The sequence below is a fragment of the Triplophysa rosa genome, linkage group LG2 (genome assembly GCF_024868665.1).
Source record: "Triplophysa rosa linkage group LG2, Trosa_1v2, whole genome shotgun sequence".
NCBI lineage: Eukaryota > Metazoa > Chordata > Actinopteri > Cypriniformes > Nemacheilidae > Triplophysa > Triplophysa rosa.
In genome coordinates this window covers 34,573,873-34,594,319 of record NC_079891.1, presented here as the reverse complement: position 1 = coordinate 34,594,319, position 20,447 = coordinate 34,573,873, and the positions used below count along the sequence as shown (strand labels likewise).

At 39.6% G+C, this 20,447-nt stretch overlaps 2 protein-coding genes across 4 annotated transcripts; one reads left to right on the top strand and one right to left on the bottom strand.

The window, feature by feature from the left end:
* Positions 1 to 1,565: 1,565 nt before the first annotated feature.
* Positions 1,566 to 4,396, bottom strand: si:ch211-12e13.1 (uncharacterized). The gene is made up of 5 exons (XM_057323164.1): positions 3,664 to 4,396; positions 3,043 to 3,206; positions 2,773 to 2,891; positions 2,652 to 2,695; positions 1,566 to 1,628 (listed from the first exon to the last, which is right to left on the bottom strand). The coding sequence occupies exons 1-4, from the start codon at positions 3,915 to 3,917 to the stop codon at positions 2,681 to 2,683; spliced, it is 552 nt and encodes a 183-aa protein (XP_057179147.1). The 5' UTR covers positions 3,918 to 4,396; the 3' UTR covers positions 1,566 to 1,628; positions 2,652 to 2,680.
* A 392-nt stretch (positions 4,397 to 4,788) lies between these two features.
* On the top strand, positions 4,789 to 18,616 carry lrp13 (low-density lipoprotein receptor related-protein 13). 3 transcript variants are annotated; one of them, XM_057320310.1, is made up of 21 exons: positions 4,789 to 4,879; positions 5,856 to 6,029; positions 6,443 to 6,655; positions 7,272 to 7,520; positions 7,606 to 7,818; positions 7,913 to 8,142; positions 8,977 to 9,106; positions 9,608 to 9,789; positions 11,566 to 11,749; positions 11,820 to 12,032; positions 12,936 to 13,119; positions 13,207 to 13,408; positions 14,125 to 14,289; positions 14,395 to 14,595; positions 15,741 to 16,284; positions 16,545 to 16,661; positions 17,083 to 17,190; positions 17,318 to 17,551; positions 17,837 to 18,155; positions 18,238 to 18,346; positions 18,519 to 18,616. In XM_057320310.1, the coding sequence occupies exons 1-21, from the start codon at positions 4,831 to 4,833 to the stop codon at positions 18,540 to 18,542; spliced, it is 4,044 nt and encodes a 1,347-aa protein (XP_057176293.1). In that variant the 5' UTR covers positions 4,789 to 4,830; the 3' UTR covers positions 18,543 to 18,616. The 3 variants fall into 3 exon arrangements, with proteins under 3 accessions (XP_057176293.1, XP_057176276.1, XP_057176285.1); XM_057320293.1 differs by having other exon boundaries at positions 16,527 to 16,661; XM_057320302.1 differs by having other exon boundaries at positions 4,803 to 4,879; positions 5,859 to 6,029; positions 16,527 to 16,661.
* The last annotated feature ends 1,831 nt before the right edge of the window (positions 18,617 to 20,447 follow it).

The following is a 20,447-nucleotide window of genomic DNA, read 5'->3' as shown; positions in this document are numbered from 1 at the left end:
CTCAAAATCCCCAAGAGACTCTGAAGCGTTTTCAGAGGAAGAAAGACGTGAAAGGCGTGAGGAACACAAAAACTGACAAAAGAAGAGTTCAACCATTCTGCTTTAAAATAAACACAATCTAACACATAAAAAATGAATACTGAAGTCTTACCAAACTTAACACAAGCAATCGTGAACATGCAGAATGTTTTCTTTTGTGAACACGGCAGCATTCCTCCACATGACTGCACACGACAGAATCAGGCCTTTATAAATAAATCATCATCAATGGCTTCGACCACTCAAAAACATAAAACACCTCAATATTTCCACCCCATCCAAATGAATATATACTGCATATGTGAACCATTTCAATTTGTACCACTAAATAAACAAATAAAGCGTGTGGATGTCATCTCAACATTCGCTTTTGTGAGGAACCCCCTCACCACTCGCTGCTGGACCCTCAATAATAAATAATACACATGAAGCACGTGTGCATAGTCAGATACACGGGGAAAGAGATGTAAAATATTCATAAGAAACACATTTTCAGATTTTTAATGAAAGATTGTAAGGGCAAGTGGATTAAAAAATAAAACAAACTGCATTGATTAATAAACACAGCACTGTTCCATAAAAAATAAGAATAGTCAGTTTTGATTTTTTTGGTAACATGTGTTGATATTTAAACGGTCATACTTTAAAGATAAGGTAACACACCCAGTTTCTGCCAATCTCATATTAATCTCGAGTACCTATACAGTAGTATTGCATAGTGTATCAAGCACAGAAATACTACGTCATAAGTCATTTTTTAACAAGTTGACCATCTTAAGGATGAGAAGCCAGCACGTTCAACAGTGTAAAGAAGTCAGAATGCATGACATGGCATGTTATCCCGCCTTTAATAAGCCTGTTGTGACATCACAAACATTACAGGAATATTTCTGAACGGGTCGTTTTTGCAGTTTTAGTAAATAATGTGTGTGGACTGGTTCATATACCGATGACTTTCCTTTCTGTTAAAATGTCTGTGACAAAGCTCTACCTTTATATCTTCTCACGTGAATGTCTTTGAATCTGTCCTGAGATGTACAGGCTTCCGGTCCGATGGTCCTCCAGTGAAAACGTTGCCGTTGTTGATACTTCAGCATCTTTGTGCTCACTGATTCTGATGGTGACTTGATTGGGTAAAGACAGAGGCTTCACGTATCGAACCGACACGGTCAGAGGAGCTCGTACCACTTCAGCTCCTAGAGGTTACAACTAAATTATAACACGGACTGTTGACAAGTGACATGTTTATGACCGCAAAATGATTTCATGTCAAAACATTTCTTTTCACAGAGCACAGATTTTTGCATAAAATGCATTTTAAGGACCTACACAAAGCAAATGTTTTCTGTCGATTTGTGCTCGGCTTCTTCATTTCAGGGTGTGAATTTCCATGAAAACAGGTCATGCTGTACCTTTGTGCTTCTCGATCTCTGCCATGCACCTGGAGAACATCCACAGCGAGGGGGCGGCAGGCCGCGTGAACCCCAAAAGAGATGCACACAGAGGGCAGAGGTCACCAAATACCCGAGCACACCACACACCGGTGGTCCGGGGGACAGTAAGCTGGATACACCTCTGAGAGGCCAGACCTGATACAGACAGACACAGAACAAGAGAATCAAACCGGAAGACATGCCAAAATAATTCACAATTCAACATATTGGTCATTTTAAAACCAATTACCACTTTTCTTAATTATATGTTCAGTTTTCAATAACTGCAAGGGAGACGATGCGAGAAAAATGAGAGGACGTGTCTTCTTGCTTGGACGGGGTCCAATGAAAACAGCAACAATTAAAACAAATCTTGTCAAATTTAAAGATACACCAAGGTGTTCACCCAAATATAAAGATGTGATTTTTTTGTACTTTGCAGCATTACAAAAAATAAATGTTTGTGATGATTCTGTCGCTGAAATTATTTATTCACATTTATTCTATTCTAATAATTAAATATAATAATAATAATCACAATATTCTATTAAATTCATTTATTTGCCAACCAAGTGTCCAATTATAGAGGGGTTACAGGGATTTGACAGGTCTTATGTTTAATGTTTAATTTTATAATTGTGGATTGTTTTGTTCTGAATTCTATTTGTGAAGCGCTTTGAGATGCACTTTAAAGGCGCTATAGAAAAATAAAGTTAATTATTTTAAGTTTCTTAAAGTGATACTTAACCCAAAAATGAAAATTCTGCCATCATTTACTCACCTTCGAGTTGTTCCAAATGTGTATAAATGTCTTTGTTCTGATAAACACAGAGAAAGTTATTTGGAAGAACGCTTATAACCAAACAGATCTCAACACCCATTGACTCTCATAGTAGGAACAATTCCTTTATTCTGTTGAACACAAAAGAAGACATTTTGAAGAATGTAGGACAGCAAACAGTTCTCAGGAGTCAATGGGTGTTGAGATCTGTTTGGTAATAAGCATTCTTCCAAATATCTTTCTCTGTGTTCATAAGAACAAAGAAATATAAACACATTTGGAACAACACGAAGGTGAGAAAATAATGGCAGAATTTTCATTTTTGGGTGACGTATCCCTTTAAGAGAGCATGAACCATAATGTCAGGCAGCAGTGTTACGTACAGTTACGTCTCTTACCGTGTGTGATATCCGTGTCAGAATAAGCATCAGGTGTATGTGTGCTATTAGGAGACAGAAGAGTCAATGTGCTGTCCCATATGATCTGTTGATCTCTGGATGCAGATAAAGAGAGATCCACCTCCACTCCTGTACGAACAGTCCTGTACTCCATCACTCGGGCCTGCAGTGAGAACGCTCCTCTCTTCAGCTCATCCACAGCATCAGACACGTGCACTGTTTCACCCACACTCAACAGACCTGCGGAATACGCAGAATATATTTAAAACAAGTTACGACATACGAGTATGTGTGCAAGTATGATATTAAAGCGCAGAGACAATAAAATGAAAATAAGATTATCATTTCATAAATAATTTCATTTTGATATGGACCGAGTTAACGCTTTCACCCCTTGGACTGAGTTTGAACTTCTCCGAGCACACGATCATTGTGATCAATCTTCTGAAGAGAATCTCAGGGTAACACAAGGGAATATCTCTGAAGACACTGTCGGGATAATCCCAACCGTAACCTCCAACACTGCAGAACCTTCTCAGAGACATCACGTCATACCTGCAGATGAACACAAAACAAGAACACCTGTTTATCCAACCGACTCTTCATTAGACACATGTTATTTTATACATACAACATTTGACTGTATATGGATGAGAAGGACAGAATAATACAGAAAAAGCAGCCAATTAAAGGTCAGAATAGATGTGAACTTCAAGAAGATAATTTTACATAGTTTACTACTATTCTATTTGTAATTTCTAATTGTAGTATACTATGGTAATGCATACACTTTAATAATCTATACTATTAAACTGATAACTGTAGTTTACTATGGCACACTGTAGTAAAGTTCCTAAATTTGTGGTAAAGTTCCTAAAAAAGTGTTTATGAACCTTGTCATCATAGTCAATATCAAAGTAAACTAGAGTTTAAATTAAGTTTAGAGATTACATTTGGATACTTAAGAAGCATAAGCACTGACGTCATTTCAATTCAGTTCAAGTTAACTTACCTACAATTGATCAAAGTGAAAACAAGCTCGCGGTCTTTGTTTTGTCTCATGTGTCCTCGCTTTTTGCGCAGAGATTGATGAATGAATCTGATCATGAGGTAAACAGATCCTGGCAGAGCTCGTCTGCTGTCGAACACTGTGCTTCTTGTTGTAAATAATGCGTGAGAAGAGTAAAGCGAATGAGAGAAATAGAACACCGTAACAACTGACACAACAGCAAAAGTTGTGCTAAAATTCTCCATATTCCTGTACATACTGTTGACATTAATTAGGAGAACATTTAAACTGGCTGAGACCAAATCGTTCAAAGTTCAAAGTCACGTTTATCTTAAATGTATCATATTTTAGTGTGCGTTCCTTCGGTTTGTTTAGCAACGTTGATTAAAAAACGACCGACGCGCTTTACTGCCCTCTAACGATAAGAAAAGAAACTGCATGAGGACAGTTCTTTTTCTTTTTTATTGCCAAGGGTAAATACAAAGAATAAAAAAGTTTTAGAAAATTATTTATAAGTAAATATGTTGAAAAAAAAACAATAATAAAAAAGAAGGAGAAAAAATGATGAGGACAGTTCTTGCGGCGCTGCGCAGACCAATCTGGGTAGGACATCAAAATATGGTTTTGACTAGAAGGGATACAGCTACCACCACTCGACATGCGCACTCCAATTCCGCATAATTTTTTGTCACGCTGAAAAAGGTTGATTAATATTTTTGTGTAGTTGTAGGCGTTAGCTAACGTAAATTATTGTAATTATATGGCTACATTTTGCACCACTTCCGGTCGTAGATTTATCCCTTCTAGCAGCAACCTCAAAATATCGCGAGAGCAGACTTTTATGTCAAACGGCGATCAGTTTGCGCAGCGCTGCGTGCAGATGAACGTACATAATAAAAGACTATTGAAATGATTATTAAAAGATAAATGATTACTGTTAAATACATTTTCGAACAGAAATAACAATACAATGTAGACCATACAATTGTAGAATATATTTGAATTGCACACATTACACTGAACTGTTATTTATTTATTTTATTGCACACAAAATACACAAAGCTAGTCTGTCGTCATCTGATCAATTAAGACGTATTGATCTCAGCTGCTCCCCGGTTTATAGCGCCACAGCACCGGTTCAGCTGGTTTGATTCACTTTTCTCCGCAGTCATGTCCCTGTCCAATGTCGCTGTTTGTTTGATTTTACTGCTTCTTGAAGGTGAGGTTGTAACACATATCAGTGATACACTTTTTTTTATTTGGAAACTTTTTAATTTACGTGATATTAGAAGAACAATACAAACAGAAAGGAAGAAAAAACACGTTTTCAGTTGTCCGTTGTGTTTGGGAAGCTGTAATAATTTGTTTTCAAATTCAAAGTTAAAAGTCAAAAGCTACTACTTGTATTTAAAGTTGAAAAACTATCACGTAGGCTTCTTATATACGTGATTTGGATTTTGTCATGGTATTGACATGTTAAGCCCATCCTTCCTGATAGCGCACATCTGCAAGACAATTTTTTTATATTGTTTGCTCATCTGCAATATGTCTCGGAAAAGTCATGTAGAGCTTGTTAATCGACGTCACGCCGCGTTGAATGTTGCGCCATCTTGGGAGGATCGCTGCTAGTGTGTTTTATGCAGAGTTTTGTTTTTCTTGTTAGATTAGGAAATATAACTATGGTAGGTCAGTATAGCTGTGTTAAAAGCGGCATAGCGTTACACGGTCGTTCAGGAAAAGCCCCTGGTTCTTTCACTTTCGATTTCTTCATATATCAAAGAAAAGTAACGGTACATATCAAAGCAATAACAGCAGTGGAGTATGATCCTCCCAAGATGGCGGCGCCACTGCAACATGCAATATAGGGCTTCACATTCTCTATAGACATCTACAAGATGTCTGTAAGATGTTTCTGATTTAGAATGTATGTAAAACAGCTTTGATGTTTTAAAACCCCAGATGTTTTCCAGATCTTTAGCAGACATCTTCCAGGTGTACCTGTGCTGTCTGGCCCGGTTTGCGCTTCAAGCTTCTAACTTTGCATTCAGTCATGTATCACACTGTGTTCATGTTTAGATCCTATAGAATGGATGCATATAGTTAATTTTATGACCATGAGGCCTATTTAAAGTTTACATTGTGTCATTGAGCTGAACATGTTGATTGAGATGCATGACTGTGTGTGTCTCCTCCAGCAGAATGTGCGCTGACAGCGGTTGGATCTGAGGTGGTTTCTCTGCGCTGTAGGTTCGGTTTTATCCCCTGTAAGGACGGATCTGACTGCGTTCTCTACAGTCACCTGTGCGATGGTGAAGAAGACTGTCCTGATGGCTCTGACGAACAAGACTGTGCTGCTTTCTGCACCATAGGTGTGCTAAACTTGAGCTTTAACAGAATGGTTCACCTTCAAAATGAAAAATTTTTTCATGGTTTACTCACCCTGTTGTCATTTTAAAATGGGGTGTGATTTTATTTCCGCTGCAAAACACAAAAGAATATATTTTGAAGAACATCGGAAACCAAAAACCATTGGTCAATGGGGACCAACGGTTTTTGGTTTCTGACGTTCTTCAAAATATATTCTTTTGTGTTTTTCAGCAGAAATAAAATCACACCCCGTTTTCTGTTACTAACATTTTCAAAATATCTTGTTTTGCAGAAAAAAAGTCAAAAGTCAGGTTTGAAACGACAATGACAGAATTTTCATTTTGAACTGTTCCTTTAACTGCAAGTCTGCAACTTCAACATCCCTTCCCTTACGTTTCGTTGTTTCTGTTACCAGGTCAGTTTCAGTGTGCACATGGTAAGAAGTGTATAGAACAGAGGCAGGTGTGTGACGGTGTGGCTCAATGTCAAGATCGCTCGGATGAAGTCAACTGCTTCAAGAAGGACGACGGGTGCGCTCATCGCTGTGACAGAGACCGCTGCATCCCAAAATCCTTTGTCTGCGATGGAGATGCCGACTGTTCGGACGGCAGCGATGAGGCCAGCTGTAGTAAGGGCTCGATTCCAGCATGATTCTTAGAGTACATAACTAGGGATTTTTAAGGTCCAACTTTGGTTTATGGAGTGTCCAAAAACAAGTTTATGTACAGAGAAGGTGTAAAAACACTATTATTTTGTTATGATGGGCAGTTTTTCTTATCTTACTTCTTGAGTGACTCTCAAATGATTCGTTCCGCGATTCATCTGTCTAATCCCCTCCTTTCCGCTAGCCTAGTCTGATGTGATTGGTCAGATGGTCTAGTCTGCTGTGATTGTCTACCGCAAACGAGGCTCACGAGCTACAGTGTTTGGGGGAGAAGAGTGAAGTTTTCACGGGCAGTCCTAGCAAAACGTAGGCGGGGACTATATGTAGTGATGTAAATCTGTGGCGGTTGGCGAATCGGACTAGGAACGACTCGTTTGCGTGATTCAGAGTCGACTCCCTTTTTTCCAAGCCCATAACTTTATTCATTCACCTTCGGATTTATAAATTGGCACACTGCTTACTTTCAAACACGCCAACATTACACACTGCATGAAATGTCATTTTCATGATCTCAGGTTATGTACTCTTTAAAAAGGCAGATCTTTCAAGCTTTATTTGATCCTTTTCTTGATCTTCTCAGATGTTAGCCCTGATGATGATGATGATGATGATGATGAAGATGATGACAGAAGCACAGAGGAGGAAGAGACCAATGAGTCTGATGGTTCAGAGGAAGCCCCCGTAGAGGTAGCCCCCCTGCGCTGTTCCTTCGGCTCGAGGTTATGTCGAGACGGGATGGATTGCGTTTTGCATAATCACGTGTGTGATGGAGAGCAGGACTGTAAGGACGGATCGGATGAGGACGAGTGCTCCGTCGAGTGTGAATCCGGTGAGGCCTTTTGACCTCCAGTAGCAACCTCTTCAAAAATCTAATGTCTCCACTGGTGGTCATTTTCTTCCCCATCTGTTCCCAGGTCAGTTTCAGTGTGCACATGGTAAGAAGTGTATTGAGCGGAGGCAGGTGTGTGACGGTGTGGCTCAATGTCAGGATCGCTCGGATGAAGTCCACTGCCATAAACAGGATGACGCCTGCGATCATCGCTGCGACGAAAACCGCTGCATCCCAGAATCCTTCGTCTGTGATGGAGAAGCCGACTGTGCCGACGGCAGCGATGAGGCCACCTGTGGTAACGTTTACTTGTTTAAGAAAAGCAGGTTTTCAGAAATGAGAAAAGAATCTAAATAAAAAATGTATTTTGAACGATAACCAACCTGTGACAGGTGCGGAGAGCTGCAGCGCTGCAGAATGGAGATGCGGCAGCGGTCAGTGTGTGTCCGTCAGCATGCGCTGTGATGGTCATCCGGACTGTAAAGATCATTCAGATGAAGAGAACTGCGCTGAACCTCCACCCTGCGGCACACAACGCCGCTGTCCACACAGCCATGAGTGTCTGCTGGACGAGTGGATGTGTGATGGAGAAACGGACTGTAAGGATGGGACGGATGAGAAGGTAAAATGAGGAATCTTCACACTGTTCAATTTCTTTTTAATTTGTAGAATTGTAAATCTGCAGTCTTTTCTGTAAACTGGCGGTTTTTGACTGAATTTCAAAAATGCGTGAAAATCTGTAAAAATGGTCAAATTTCCTAAAATGACAGTTTTTTAACATCATACGTGAAAAATCTGTTAAAAAAAAAACTAAAATTCGAGTGCATGTTACATTGTGTCATTTTTAATATTGTGACAATGTTACAAAATCAAACCGTAACTTGATTCTCCTGAAAGTCTAAACACTTGGCGGCTTGTCAGCCTATGCTAATAATCAAATAATTATGATAGAAATGACAACTTTAAAGGGATACAAGTTCTGTCATCATTTACTCCAAAACCTGTATAAATGTCTTTGTTCTGCTGAACACACAGGAAGATATCTGGACGATTGTCAAATCTCACCCACCGTTGACTCCCATAGTGTTTATTTTCCCTTTGGCAGTAAATGGTGGGTGAGATCTGACATTCTTCCAAATTTCTTCCTGTGTGTTCAGCAAAACAAAGACATGTATACAGGTTTGGAACAATCTGAAGGTGAGTAAATGATGTCAGAATTTGCTATTAACTGACGTGACAAACCGTAGTCCCGCCTTAAATTATGCAGATGGATAATCCAAACGTTGACCTGTGGGAAATGTTTTTCTAGTACCGTTGTTTTTTTACTTTTGAATGATTTATACTTGTTTCTGCATGTTAATAAGCATGTGTAGGATTAAAAAGAAACGGATTTAAATCTGTATGTTTAAATGATCTCTCCGTCACACAGATGTTGCATTTGTTTGTTTTGAGACAGAACTGTAAGGAATCTCCAGTGACGTGTGGAGAATTCCAGTGGTCCTGCTCTTCTAAGACTCAATGTGTTCCACACGACTGGTGCTGTGACGGATCTAAAGACTGCAGGGATGGAAGCGATGAGTCTGCCTGTAAGTCTGAAACACAATATTTCATTCAGTTGACTTTGATTTGGGCATCACTTCTCGCGGAGCACATCGTCTGAAAGCAGCTTCACAGAAATAGTGTGTTTGTGTTACGAGACAAGAATCAAGTCACTATAATAATTGAATTATTGAATGTTGGCAGTGAAGATCTTATTTGCAAAATAAGTTTTAAAAATGTTCAAAAATCATGTTTTTTATGTTGTGTTTTTTGTGTGTTAGTTAGCTGTATTATTCTGAGCTATTATTGCTTAATCAAAACAACAACAAGTTTGGTTGGAGACTTGGAAATTTAAAAAAATAATCTGTTTTTGCAAATGAACTCTATTCAAGAGTAAGATGGTTTGTTCCCTATAGTTTTTTGTTTATTTCTTTGCATTATTGCAAAGCAGATTTACAAAACAAAACATTTTCGAACAGACAGATAAGAGAAAGATGGAATGAATGGTATTATTGAGATCGGTACACAATGTGTGTGTGTTTTATCAGGTGCGCCCGTGCCGTGTCCTCCTCATCTGTTCCAGTGTGGAAGTTCTGAGTGTGTGGATCCGTCTCAGCTCTGTAATGGAGTCACTAACTGTCTAGACGCTTCTGATGAAGGTGGAGAGTGTCTGAAAGAGAAATGTTCACAGGAGTGTGCGCAGGATTGTCACGGCACACCCACAGGCCCGGTACGGTTTCACTTTAAATGCTTCAATCTGCAACTTTTTAGTGTTTTTTTACTTGAATAACCTGTCATTTTGCTTTAAACTGAGATGATGGGATTCAACTTCAAATGCATTGCAGCTATTTTTCAATGCATTTTTAAAGCAGATGCTTTTATCCAGAGTGACTTACATGTACGCTCAGTGTTTGGGAAGGTACTCTGAAAAAGTGATTAATAACTAGTTACTCATTTTAATAGTGTAATTACTAGATTACTGTATAAATTACTCTCTCCAAAAAGTATTTAATTACTTATTACTATTTTTTATATCCTATATCAACATTGAATAGTTAAGTGTAGTGATGTTAGCTGTGACACCAAAGCTCCGATGCTTCTCAAAAAATGAAGCGATTTTCAGTGCAGCTTAGTATCGATGCTCGAGTCGTTCTATCAAAAATCACGTGACCAATGACGGCCGAAGCTTCGTTTCGCACACACCCAATAGTGTCACCCACGTGACTACTTCGTACTTTGATTCAAATTGTGACTCAGGCCACGCCCTCATGGGTTGTTACGGCAACAGATTTACTATAATCATATGAAAGTGCATGTGTATTTTTGTGTGCATTTCTTTACGTCCTCTATTCATGAGTTTGACTTGTTTACAAACAGGAAAAATGTCCACATCCACAATACAAAATGTTATGTTTATTGTTTTGAGTTATTAGGAGTAGGGCCTATGGCAAAACAGATTATTGTCATGTACTTAATATGCTGATTTATTAATTTAATAATCTACCCATTCATTCCTTTAATGCGTTGGTCCATTGCGAAACATTTTGCGACGCAGCGTGTTCCCACACTTTCACCAGCAGAGGTCATAGTCGAGCTCTGATTAAAAAAGCTTAGACTAACGAACCTTTTTCCGATACAATTTTGTTGAAAGCTTCAGTGGTTGAGAAAGCTTCACTTCTCCATCACTAGTTAAGTGATTCAATGATATAGACTCAAATAGATATATAACTACATAAGGTACTCTTATTGACTGATTAAAGTATTACAAATGTGAGAAAGATACATCAATGCATGCATTTTAAAGTTAGACTTTGAATTTTTGTCAATTCCACTATTGTTACATTAAACAATATTTAGTTCAATTACATCCAAAGTAACTAATTAAATTACAGAAAAAAATAAGAGTAATCCCTTACTTTACTAAGTAATTAGTTACTGTAATTGAATTACCTTTCCCTTTAAAAAGTAACTAGTTACACCCAACACTGCTTACAGTGCATTACAAGCTATATATTTGATCAGTATGTGTGTTCCCTGAAAATCAAACTATTCCAGATGACATGAAGGAACACGAGGCATGAATCTGTGGCCATGAATTCATTCTAGGGCAGCACGATATTGAAAAACGTGACGTGTGATAACTTGCCAAATAGTTCAGGATGCAACATGCGATGTGATAATGCTTTATAAACTAAAGCATTTTAAACTAGAGTAAAATATATCTAAAGATGAAAATGTTTCAGTAAAAGAGTCGGTCTCGTCAATCTTCATCCATCTACAACTTTTACCGTACCAAACTGTTTAATCATCCACTTATTGCTGAAATGATTGACATTTCAATCATTTTGATATATCCAAATTGGTTCTGTTGGTTGATTTTGACCGGAGGCATTGTTCCCACACAGAACATGATGTCAGTGACTGTTATCACTCGATGTTTGACGCATTATTGTTCAGGAACCGTTGGTTGTTTGCAGTCACTGGGTGTTGTTTTGTGTCCCTGTAGCGCTGTTGGTGTAAGATGGGCTATAAGCCTGTAGATGGCGGTCTGGTGTGTGTTGATGTTGATGAGTGTGCGAGCGGTCCATCCGTCTGTTCACACTACTGTAACAACACAGACGGCTCATTCCAGTGCTCCTGTAGTCATGGTTACGTTCTGGAGCCTGACCGCCACCGCTGTAAAATCACAGGTATATACATGATGTAAATATGTAATGATTGGATTTGACGGCGTTAATGATCTTTATGTACTTGTGTCAGGTGAGCCGTACCTTCTGGCGGCTGTGCAGTCTGAAGTCTTTCTGTTGGGTCTGAGGAGCTCCAGTCTGGACGTTCTTCTGTCCTCCGAGAAGCGCTCCGTCCTCTCGCTCGACTACGACAGGCAGAAGCAGAGAGTGTACTGGATCGGTCTGGACACGGACCACATCCGATGGCTGTCACGGGATCAGAAGAGCAGAGGAACTGTTATTAAAGGTGAGAACGTTTGTATTCAAAGTGACTTACAGTTGAGCTAAACAACAAGCGATTCGTCTACGTATGGCAACGTACACAGGAAGTGGCAGTAATAGAAAGTTTGGGGTATAATGTTAGAATATAGAGAATATAGTTACGTTTTTTTCGCTAGTGTTTGAAAACAAATTTAACTGCTGCGTCTGAAACTGTTCCCTATATAGCGAATATCTATTGAGCGCACTACATGGAGAGAGCATAATATATATACATATATTTTATATGAAAATAAATATTTTGTATGTGGTGTTTATTATATTTACATTAATCCCATACAAAATAAAAGTTTGTGTTTACATAATATACATCTTTTTACTGTGCATATTTATTTATATTTATTTATATTTATTTTATAAACACACACACACACATGCATACAAGTATATATTTAGGAAATATGTGCATGTTTATCTTTATTTATTTATATATATATATATATTTAAATTCTATATTAAGATTTATTGTTTTTATATTGTTCTTAAATAAATGTGTATGTGTACTGTGCATATTAATTTTGTATTTATAAACAGACAAATATTATGTAAACACAAACTTAACTGTTGTATGCAATTGCATCCTTTAACAGCCTTAATTATGTTTACAAATAAAATCACTCAAAATCATCAGTGCATCAAGAGTGAATGATGTAGTGAATTAAGTTTACTGAGAATTAATTACTCTTTTTCATTCAAATGAATTTAAAAATATTAAAATAAGTTCATTACATAAAAAAGAAATAATAAATTCAAATTAATTTTAAGAATTAAGTTTACTCAGGTTTTGGACATCACTACAAAATGTCCCACACACGGTGTAGTGCACTATGTAGGAGAGACGGCTAATGTAAGTGTTCACTTCTTTCTAAAGGTATACATGCAGAGAGTCTGGCAGTGGATTGGGTGGCGAGGAACCTTTACTGGGCCGACAGTGTGAACGGACAGATAAACGCAGTGGGATTGGACGGCAACGGCACCAGAACCACAGATCGTGTGGTGATTCTGGACCGAGATCTCGGGCAGATTCGCTCTTTAGCTCTGATGCCACAGAAAGGGTTCGAATCGGCATTTATTGCGTTATTCTTAAACATCTTGAAGCTGTGCGTTCCTTGATGGTTTTACATTTGTCATTCTCTTCTCAGTCTGATGTTCTGGTCAGAAACGGGGGATGAGGCTCAGATCGAATGTGCCGGAATGGATGGATCAGAAAGACGAGTGTTGGTCAGTCGCTCTCTTCGATGGCCGGTCAGTCTGACCGTGGACTCTCTGCACAACAGAATCTACTGGACGGATGAAAAACTCAAGTGCATTGGATCGGCCGATCTGGATGGAGAAGATATTAAGGTGTGAACATGTTCACCTATTAGATGTTTATCTGCTTTCTATATTTATAGATGGTTTCATCTTAACAACATAAATAAAAATTATTGCGCATGCGCACTTTCCCCAACTGAACTTCCGGTACACATTCACAAACAATAAGAGCGCCTGTAGATTATTTCTGATAACAATCAAAAGAAACCGAGAAGAACTGTTAAGATTGCTAAACTTGTCTCTCCAATATTTTGAATTTTGACTGCGATACCAAACTCAACCACTAGATGTCAATGTACCAGACGGTTTGTTTAAATGCGACCGAACTACAGGACCCATTCAACAAATTGTTTAATACAATGAACGTTGTTGATACTAATCGTTTATTAAATACAATTATTATCCAATAAAATAATTATATAAATTAATATGAACATAAATAACATAAAATATAACTGGGGGTCGTGCGCGTCCTATGAAACGGGCCGTTTGATTTTTGGGGTCAATTCCAGTTACTGGTTTGGGAATCGATATCAAGAATCGATTCCTAGCTGCTGTTTTCGATTCCTGCTCAATTCCCTGTTTTACCACAGATTTTTATTTATTATTTAAAAATGTACACATTAACGCAATACAAATTTCAAAGCTGTCACTTTTTACATTTATAAATTGTAATTGTAGATATTCAATACAGCCAAAAAAGATCATTTGGGTTCTTTTGATCATGTTTAATGACATTTCTTCAGCTGCTGCAGTTAATGGAGACGCCCAGTCCATTCTCAGTGTCCGTATTCAATGATATGATGTACTGGTCTGATACCAAACGAGGAACCATTCAGAGAGCTCACAAAACCAGCGGCAAAAACCACCAAGTCCTGCTCAAACGGCCCGGACAGCCGTTCGGTCTAAAGGCGAGTGTGATCGTTCCGTTCATGCTGAACACAACAGACATGTGCATAGAATGAAAGAATGATAAACAATAACGTACACAGAAGTAAAATTGTGTTTGCCTGCAGGTGACTCATCCTCTGTTACAAGCCATCGTTTCAAACCCGTGTGTGTCCAAGCGCTGTTCTCATCTGTGCGTGTTGGCCCCGGGTCTGAAGAGCGTCTGCAAGTGTCCGTCACAGTTCCTGCTGGATAAAGATGGACACACCTGCTCGAAATCCAAAGACTCGTCCTTTGTGCTGTTTCTCTCTCCTAATGCCATCACACAGGTGGACGGGTCATGACATCACTTCCTGTTTCACCTGCTCTACATTCATTCATTCATTCATTCATTCATATCTGTTGGTACCTCTCTTTCTCGCTCTCTCTCTTTCTCGCTCTCTCTCTTTCTCGCTCTCTCTCTTTCTCGCTCTCTCTCTTTCTCGCTCTCTCTCTTTCTCGCTCTCTCTCTTTCTCGCTCTCTCTCTTNTAAAGCTGAAATCTGTAACTTGTTTTTGTTTAGTTAAACTATTTTATTTAGTTATTGAAAAAATGGTTTCCTACAACGATAAACTTAAAATAATGATGTATAGCTGTCGGGTATGATTTAGTGGGAAACGTCAATCGGAGACCGCAAAAGAGGCGAAGGTTACAAATCGCAGCTTTAAAAATACACTTCTAAGCAATAATACCAGCATCAGCCCAGTAGACTTGATTCCCCTCATCGGACAGCAGAAGTAAAGTTGGCCGGACTGCTTTACTCCACACCACGCTTCGGTTCTGTCCGTTCATGTTGGCACACTCCACCGTGATCCCGTCACCCTCCTGAACTTTATTTGTGAAGCAAAGACGTCCGCTGGGCGGGTGCAAGGCGATGGACTCGATCCCCCCGACGCCGTCTCCAATTAACACGCTGGTGTGCGTGCCCTCCGGTGACGTGACCTGCAGGCCGGGGAGCTTCTCGCTGCTCCAGTACACGTTTAATGAGATCCAGTCCACTGCAAACGCACGGATCGAGTCCTTGTGTAGCCCAAGAAGTTTTCCACGCGGCACCAGTCCGGCGTCTTTCATCTTGAACAGTCCCACGGCGGGCTGGTTAGCATCCGACACGTACAGGGTGAGGTCTCGCAGAACCAAGTCAAACTTGGTGGGCTTCATCACCTTTGGGAGGTCAAACTGACGATGCTCGGGCCATTCCCGGAGACCAGAGCTGCTGTGTCTGCTCTGCAAAAAGACCTGAGATCACACAGGTGGACGGGTCATGACATCACTTCCTGTTTCACCTGCTCTACATTCATTCATTCATTCATTCATTCATATCTGTTGGTACCTCTCTCTCTTTCTCGCTCTCTCTCTTTCTCGCTCTCTCTCTTTCTCGCTCTCTCTCTTTCTCGCTCTTTCTCGCTCTCTCTCTTTCTCGCTCTCTCTCTCTCAGGTCTTTTTGCAGAGCAGACACAGCAGCTCTGGTCTCCGGGAATGGCCCGAGCATCGTCAGTTTGACCTCCCAAAGGTGATGAAGCCCACCAAGTTTGACTTGGTTCTGCGAGACCTCACCCTGTACGTGTCGGATGCTAACCAGCCCGCCGTGGGACTGTTCAAGATGAAAGACGCCGGACTGGTGCCGCGTGGAAAACTTCTTGGGCTACACAAGGACTCGATCCGTGCGTTTGCAGTGGACTGGATCTCATTAAACGTGTACTGGAGCAGCGAGAAGCTCCCCGGCCTGCAGGTCACGTCACCGGAGGGCACGCACACCAGCGTGTTAATTGGAGACGGCGTCGGGGGGATCGAGTCCATCGCCTTGCACCCGCCCAGCGGACGTCTTTGCTTCACAAATAAAGTTCAGGAGGGTGACGGGATCACGGTGGAGTGTGCCAACATGAACGGACAGAACCGAAGCGTGGTGTGGAGTAAAGCAGTCCGGCCAACTTTACTTCTGCTGTCCGATGAGGGGAATCAAGTCTACTGGGCTGATGCTGGTATTATTGCTTAGAAGTGTATTTTTAAAGCTGCGATTTGTAACCTTCGCCTCTTTTGCGGTCTCCGATTGACGTTTCCCACTAAATCATACCCGACAGCTATACATCATTATTTTAAGTTTATCGTTGTAGGAAACCATTTTTTCAATAACTAAATAAAATAGTTTAACTAAACAAAAACAAGTTACAGATTTCAGCTTTAAATAATGGGCTGTATGCAGTACATTGTGATATTTGTGTAGATTACAATCTTTCTCCAGGTCTTGCCGTAATCGCTTCAGTTGGAACCGATGGTTCAGGATACACGGAAATACAAACAGAAGGATTAACAGCGTTTGCTTTAGTCAACAATGTGCTGGTTTGGGTTACTAAAACAGGTAAACATTTATCTGCCGTCACGGTTGGAAAATCCAGGTTATATCATAAAGTCATGGAATTTATTTTGGGGCGGGTCCAAGGTTGTGAATTCACATTGAAGCAAATTATGTAGTTCACCCAAAAATAAAAATGTCTCTCTTATATTCACCCTCGTGTCATTCAAAACCTGATATGATTCTTTCTTCAGTGTAACACAAAAGAAGATCATTTGAGAAATGTCTCGGTGGTTTTGTTCATACGACAACGTTCTTCAAAATATCTTCTTTTGTGTTCTGAAGGAGAAAGTCTATAACTTTCATTTTGGACCAGCTAGAAACCATGTTATACTACCTAAAGCCAACGTAACTTTTATTTACTTGGTGTGTTTCAGCTAAAGAACTTGTATTTTGTTCAGTAATACACACGTCGTCTTTTGTTTAGACCGCAGTAAGTGTTGGTTCAGTGACGATCAGGACACCGGTAAGCTGTGGTTTGAAGTGAAAACTGAAATCACTGGGATGAAAGCTCTAGCTAAATCGAACCAAAAAGGTGAACGATAAACATTCTCCCCATCACAAACTATAACCACTCAAATTGAGAAATGAATATCTGAAAGAACATCCTATTCATTCAGAAGAGGCTCTGGAGTATTAAAGGCTCGCCTTCATGTTTTAAGGTACAAATCTTTGTTCTAATGCTAACGGAGGCTGCCGTCACATCTGTCTGCCGTTTCCCGGAGGAATGACGTGTCACTGCAGCCACGGTCAGCGGCTGGTCAACGGTAAAGACTGCGTCCCGGATCCTCGATGTCCTGACGGCACCAAACCCTGCTTGAGTCAAGAGATCTGTCTACCGCTGAATCAATTCTGCAACGGCGTCGCCGACTGTCCCGATCATTCGGATGAGAACTGTGAGAAACATCATCTCAATAGCCTATCCCATAAACTTCAAATGTATTAACCGAGAATCGATAAGTCGTGTCTTAAAAATGAAAAAGTCCAGATGTTTTATGGTAATGAGAACTTGAAGGAAATACTCTGTCACCAAAAATCATTTCAGTAAAAATGATTTTGAATTCTGTAGAATTCACATTTCTTTAGAACGTGAATGTGACGTGACCCTAGCGTGCATTTGTGAGATTTCCTTCTTTAGGAGATCAAATAAAATGTTGGAAACTGATCTCTTGACTTCTCAGGTCTCCATGACGGCGAAGAGAAAAAGGTGGGACTCCGTCCCAAATCATTTCGTCCAGGTTTGAGCGAGAACATCGTACCGGAGAACGTGGAGGCCGAGGCGTGTGGTGATAAACTGTGTAACGGGAAGGGAAGATGTGTGAGGCGGGACGGAGCGACGGTGTGTGATTGTGATGCGGGTTATAGTGGAGAACGCTGTCAGGATCTCATGGGCGGACTCGCGCAGGGACCGGTTGTGTACGGAGCGGTCGGGCTGTGTGTCGCCGTCATAGTTCTGGGTGTTACCATCGGAGTCATACAGACGAAAAGGACCAATCGGAGGTACGGTTGCTTTTCTTTACTCTTAAACTCTCAGATGTGTAACACACCGAGCGGGCATGTAAAGCGGATTGTGTGCGTTTAGGGACTCATCACAGGTCGTGATTGAGCACGAAACGAGCATGAAGGAACTACAGAGCAGATCAGAGACGCCTTCCACAAAACCTAATGGAAAAGACACAGAATTCTCAGAGGTATTAAATGATCAAGACGGAAGTGAAATGAAAGGAGTTTGCCTAAAAATCAGTTGTCATTTACCGTCATGCTGGTACAGTTCTGTTGTGGCGTGTACGGGTAAATAAAATCATAATCATGGATGTAGAAATTTCCATTTTTTACATTGTACATTTTCTGTGTCTCTTACAGGAGAATGTCACATCTGTGGACTAACGTCACCATACTGGTTGTATATATTGATTTTTATGGATTAAAACATTTGGAAAGTAAATGACGTTCACAGTCGGTTTTCTCTTATCTATTTATAATATCGTTGTTTCAAATTGATCAAGATGGAGATTTCCACTATTAAAGGGACAGTTCACCCAAAAATGAAAATTCTGTCATTTGCTCACCCTCAGATTATTCCAAACATGCATACATTTCTTTGTTCTGTTGAACACACAGAAATATATTTGTAAGAATGTCAGTAACCAAACAGATTTCATCCCCATTTAGTAGGGAAAATAAATACTATGGCAGTCAGTGGGGGCTGAGATCTGTTTGGTTACTGACATTCTTACAAATATCTTCCTTTGTGTTTGTCTTTGTGCCGAACAAAGAAATGTATACAGGTTTGGAACAATCTGAGGGTGAGCAAATGACAGAATTTTCATTTTTGGGTGAACTGTCCCTTTCAGTGAGTGTTTTGGTTAACTTGCTCAGATGAAACTTAAGATGTCAGTCAGCAGATGTTTCCCCACAGCACACATCTCATTATTTATGAAGTTCTGCATCGAAGACACGTTTATCTGTCAAAACGATTAAAGTGCATTAAGAAAACTGTTGTCGTCTTGTGCATTAAGGTTTGGGAGGAAAAGTAAAGCTTATGTTATTTTAAGGTTTTGTTGGTGTAGCTCGATTGGTTTCGCATTGCTTTAGTCATAGGTTTGATTTCCAGAGATCACACTTATTTCTTAAATGTGTAGCTTGAATGCAGTGTCATTTAGGATGAAAGCATCGGTCAAATGCATAAATCTAGATACAAAAAAGAGAGCTCTGGTTTTTAAAAATGACAAAGATAATGTTTCTTTTCTACATTCAGGGCGGGACTGGGACATCTGACCCACGCCACCTATACTTAACAACATCAGCTTGCGTAGATCTGCTCTAAACATCAGATGTAATATTGATGTGAGATTTAGTTTGTGCTGAACAAAAAACAAGCTGCAGTATTTATAGGTTAGACTTGATCGGAACAGCTCAGTAGCCCCTAATTTGACCACATTTAAGTTCACTGCTTAGTTGAGGGTTGGAAAACTTTGAAGATAATATATACCGTAAAGGTTTTAAAAAAGAAAATGTTGTCCAGCCATGCCTACATGGTTATTTTAACAAAATTAAAGTTGGTTATGAAGCAAGTTATCTGTATTGCTTGTAAAATTTTACACTGTAATGATTTAATTGTTGTTTTACATCTGTACGTTTTTTTTACTATAGCCTAGCTATTTTGTTATTGTTTTTGTTGAACGCTTCATTGCTTTGACCATATAAACATAATTCATATGTTTGTGACTGAGGGTTTTAGATGAATTCATAGCGGCTGAACACATCCAAACACACAAGCTTTTTTAAGATGACACGTGGTTGGATTGAATGAAACAAAACATGTTTACCAAGTGAATGTGTTTTGGTTCAAGTAAACAAAATGTTCGATGTCTTCAGTGGATTTCGGTCACTTTAGGACTCAAGTTTGGCAAACCAAACGTGAAATTAAATGAACATATATCAGAGGTTTGATCACAAACATCAATTTGTGCATGCGTGGAAACATTAACGTTTGTATAAATAGTCCCCGTTCCAGTTCACTGTCAGTCTACAGCTGCCAAACATTTGATCTTTAGTGCTTGAAGTAGGCCATTTTCACATCTTTTCTGAGGAGTTTAAACACACGGTAAGTCTCACCATATCTGATGAAAAACACAGTTGTTGCTGTTATCTCGTTTAATAATGATTTTAATGAATGTAATGTCATTTTACCCTCTTTAACAGGGAAGGTCATTTAATAGAAGATGGACTGTTGGAGACTATTTGCACTATTTGGATTTATTTTAGTGACTTTCACCGTTTGTAAACCAG

What these genes read in the sequence shown, in the direction of transcription:
- si:ch211-12e13.1 (XM_057323164.1), bottom strand. Translation starts at nt 3,917, where the DNA reads ATGTACAGGAATATGGAGAATTTTAGCACAACTTTTGCTGTTGTGTCA. An exon ending in TTCACTTTGATCAATTGTAG is followed by an intron (nt 3,207 to 3,663) that starts GTAAGTTAACTT and finishes GTTCATCTGCAG; the next exon opens with GTATGACGTGATGTCTCTGA. An exon ending in GTTCAAACTCAGTCCAAGGG is followed by an intron (nt 2,892 to 3,042) that starts GTGAAAGCGTTA and finishes CGTATTCCGCAG; the next exon opens with GTCTGTTGAGTGTGGGTGAA.
- lrp13 (XM_057320293.1), top strand. Translation starts at nt 4,831, where the DNA reads ATGTCCCTGTCCAATGTCGCTGTTTGTTTGATTTTACTGCTTCTTGAA. An exon ending in CAGCGATGAGGCCACCTGTG is followed by an intron (nt 7,819 to 7,912) that starts GTAACGTTTACT and finishes AACCTGTGACAG; the next exon opens with GTGCGGAGAGCTGCAGCGCT. An exon ending in CCACCGCTGTAAAATCACAG is followed by an intron (nt 11,750 to 11,819) that starts GTATATACATGA and finishes TACTTGTGTCAG; the next exon opens with GTGAGCCGTACCTTCTGGCG.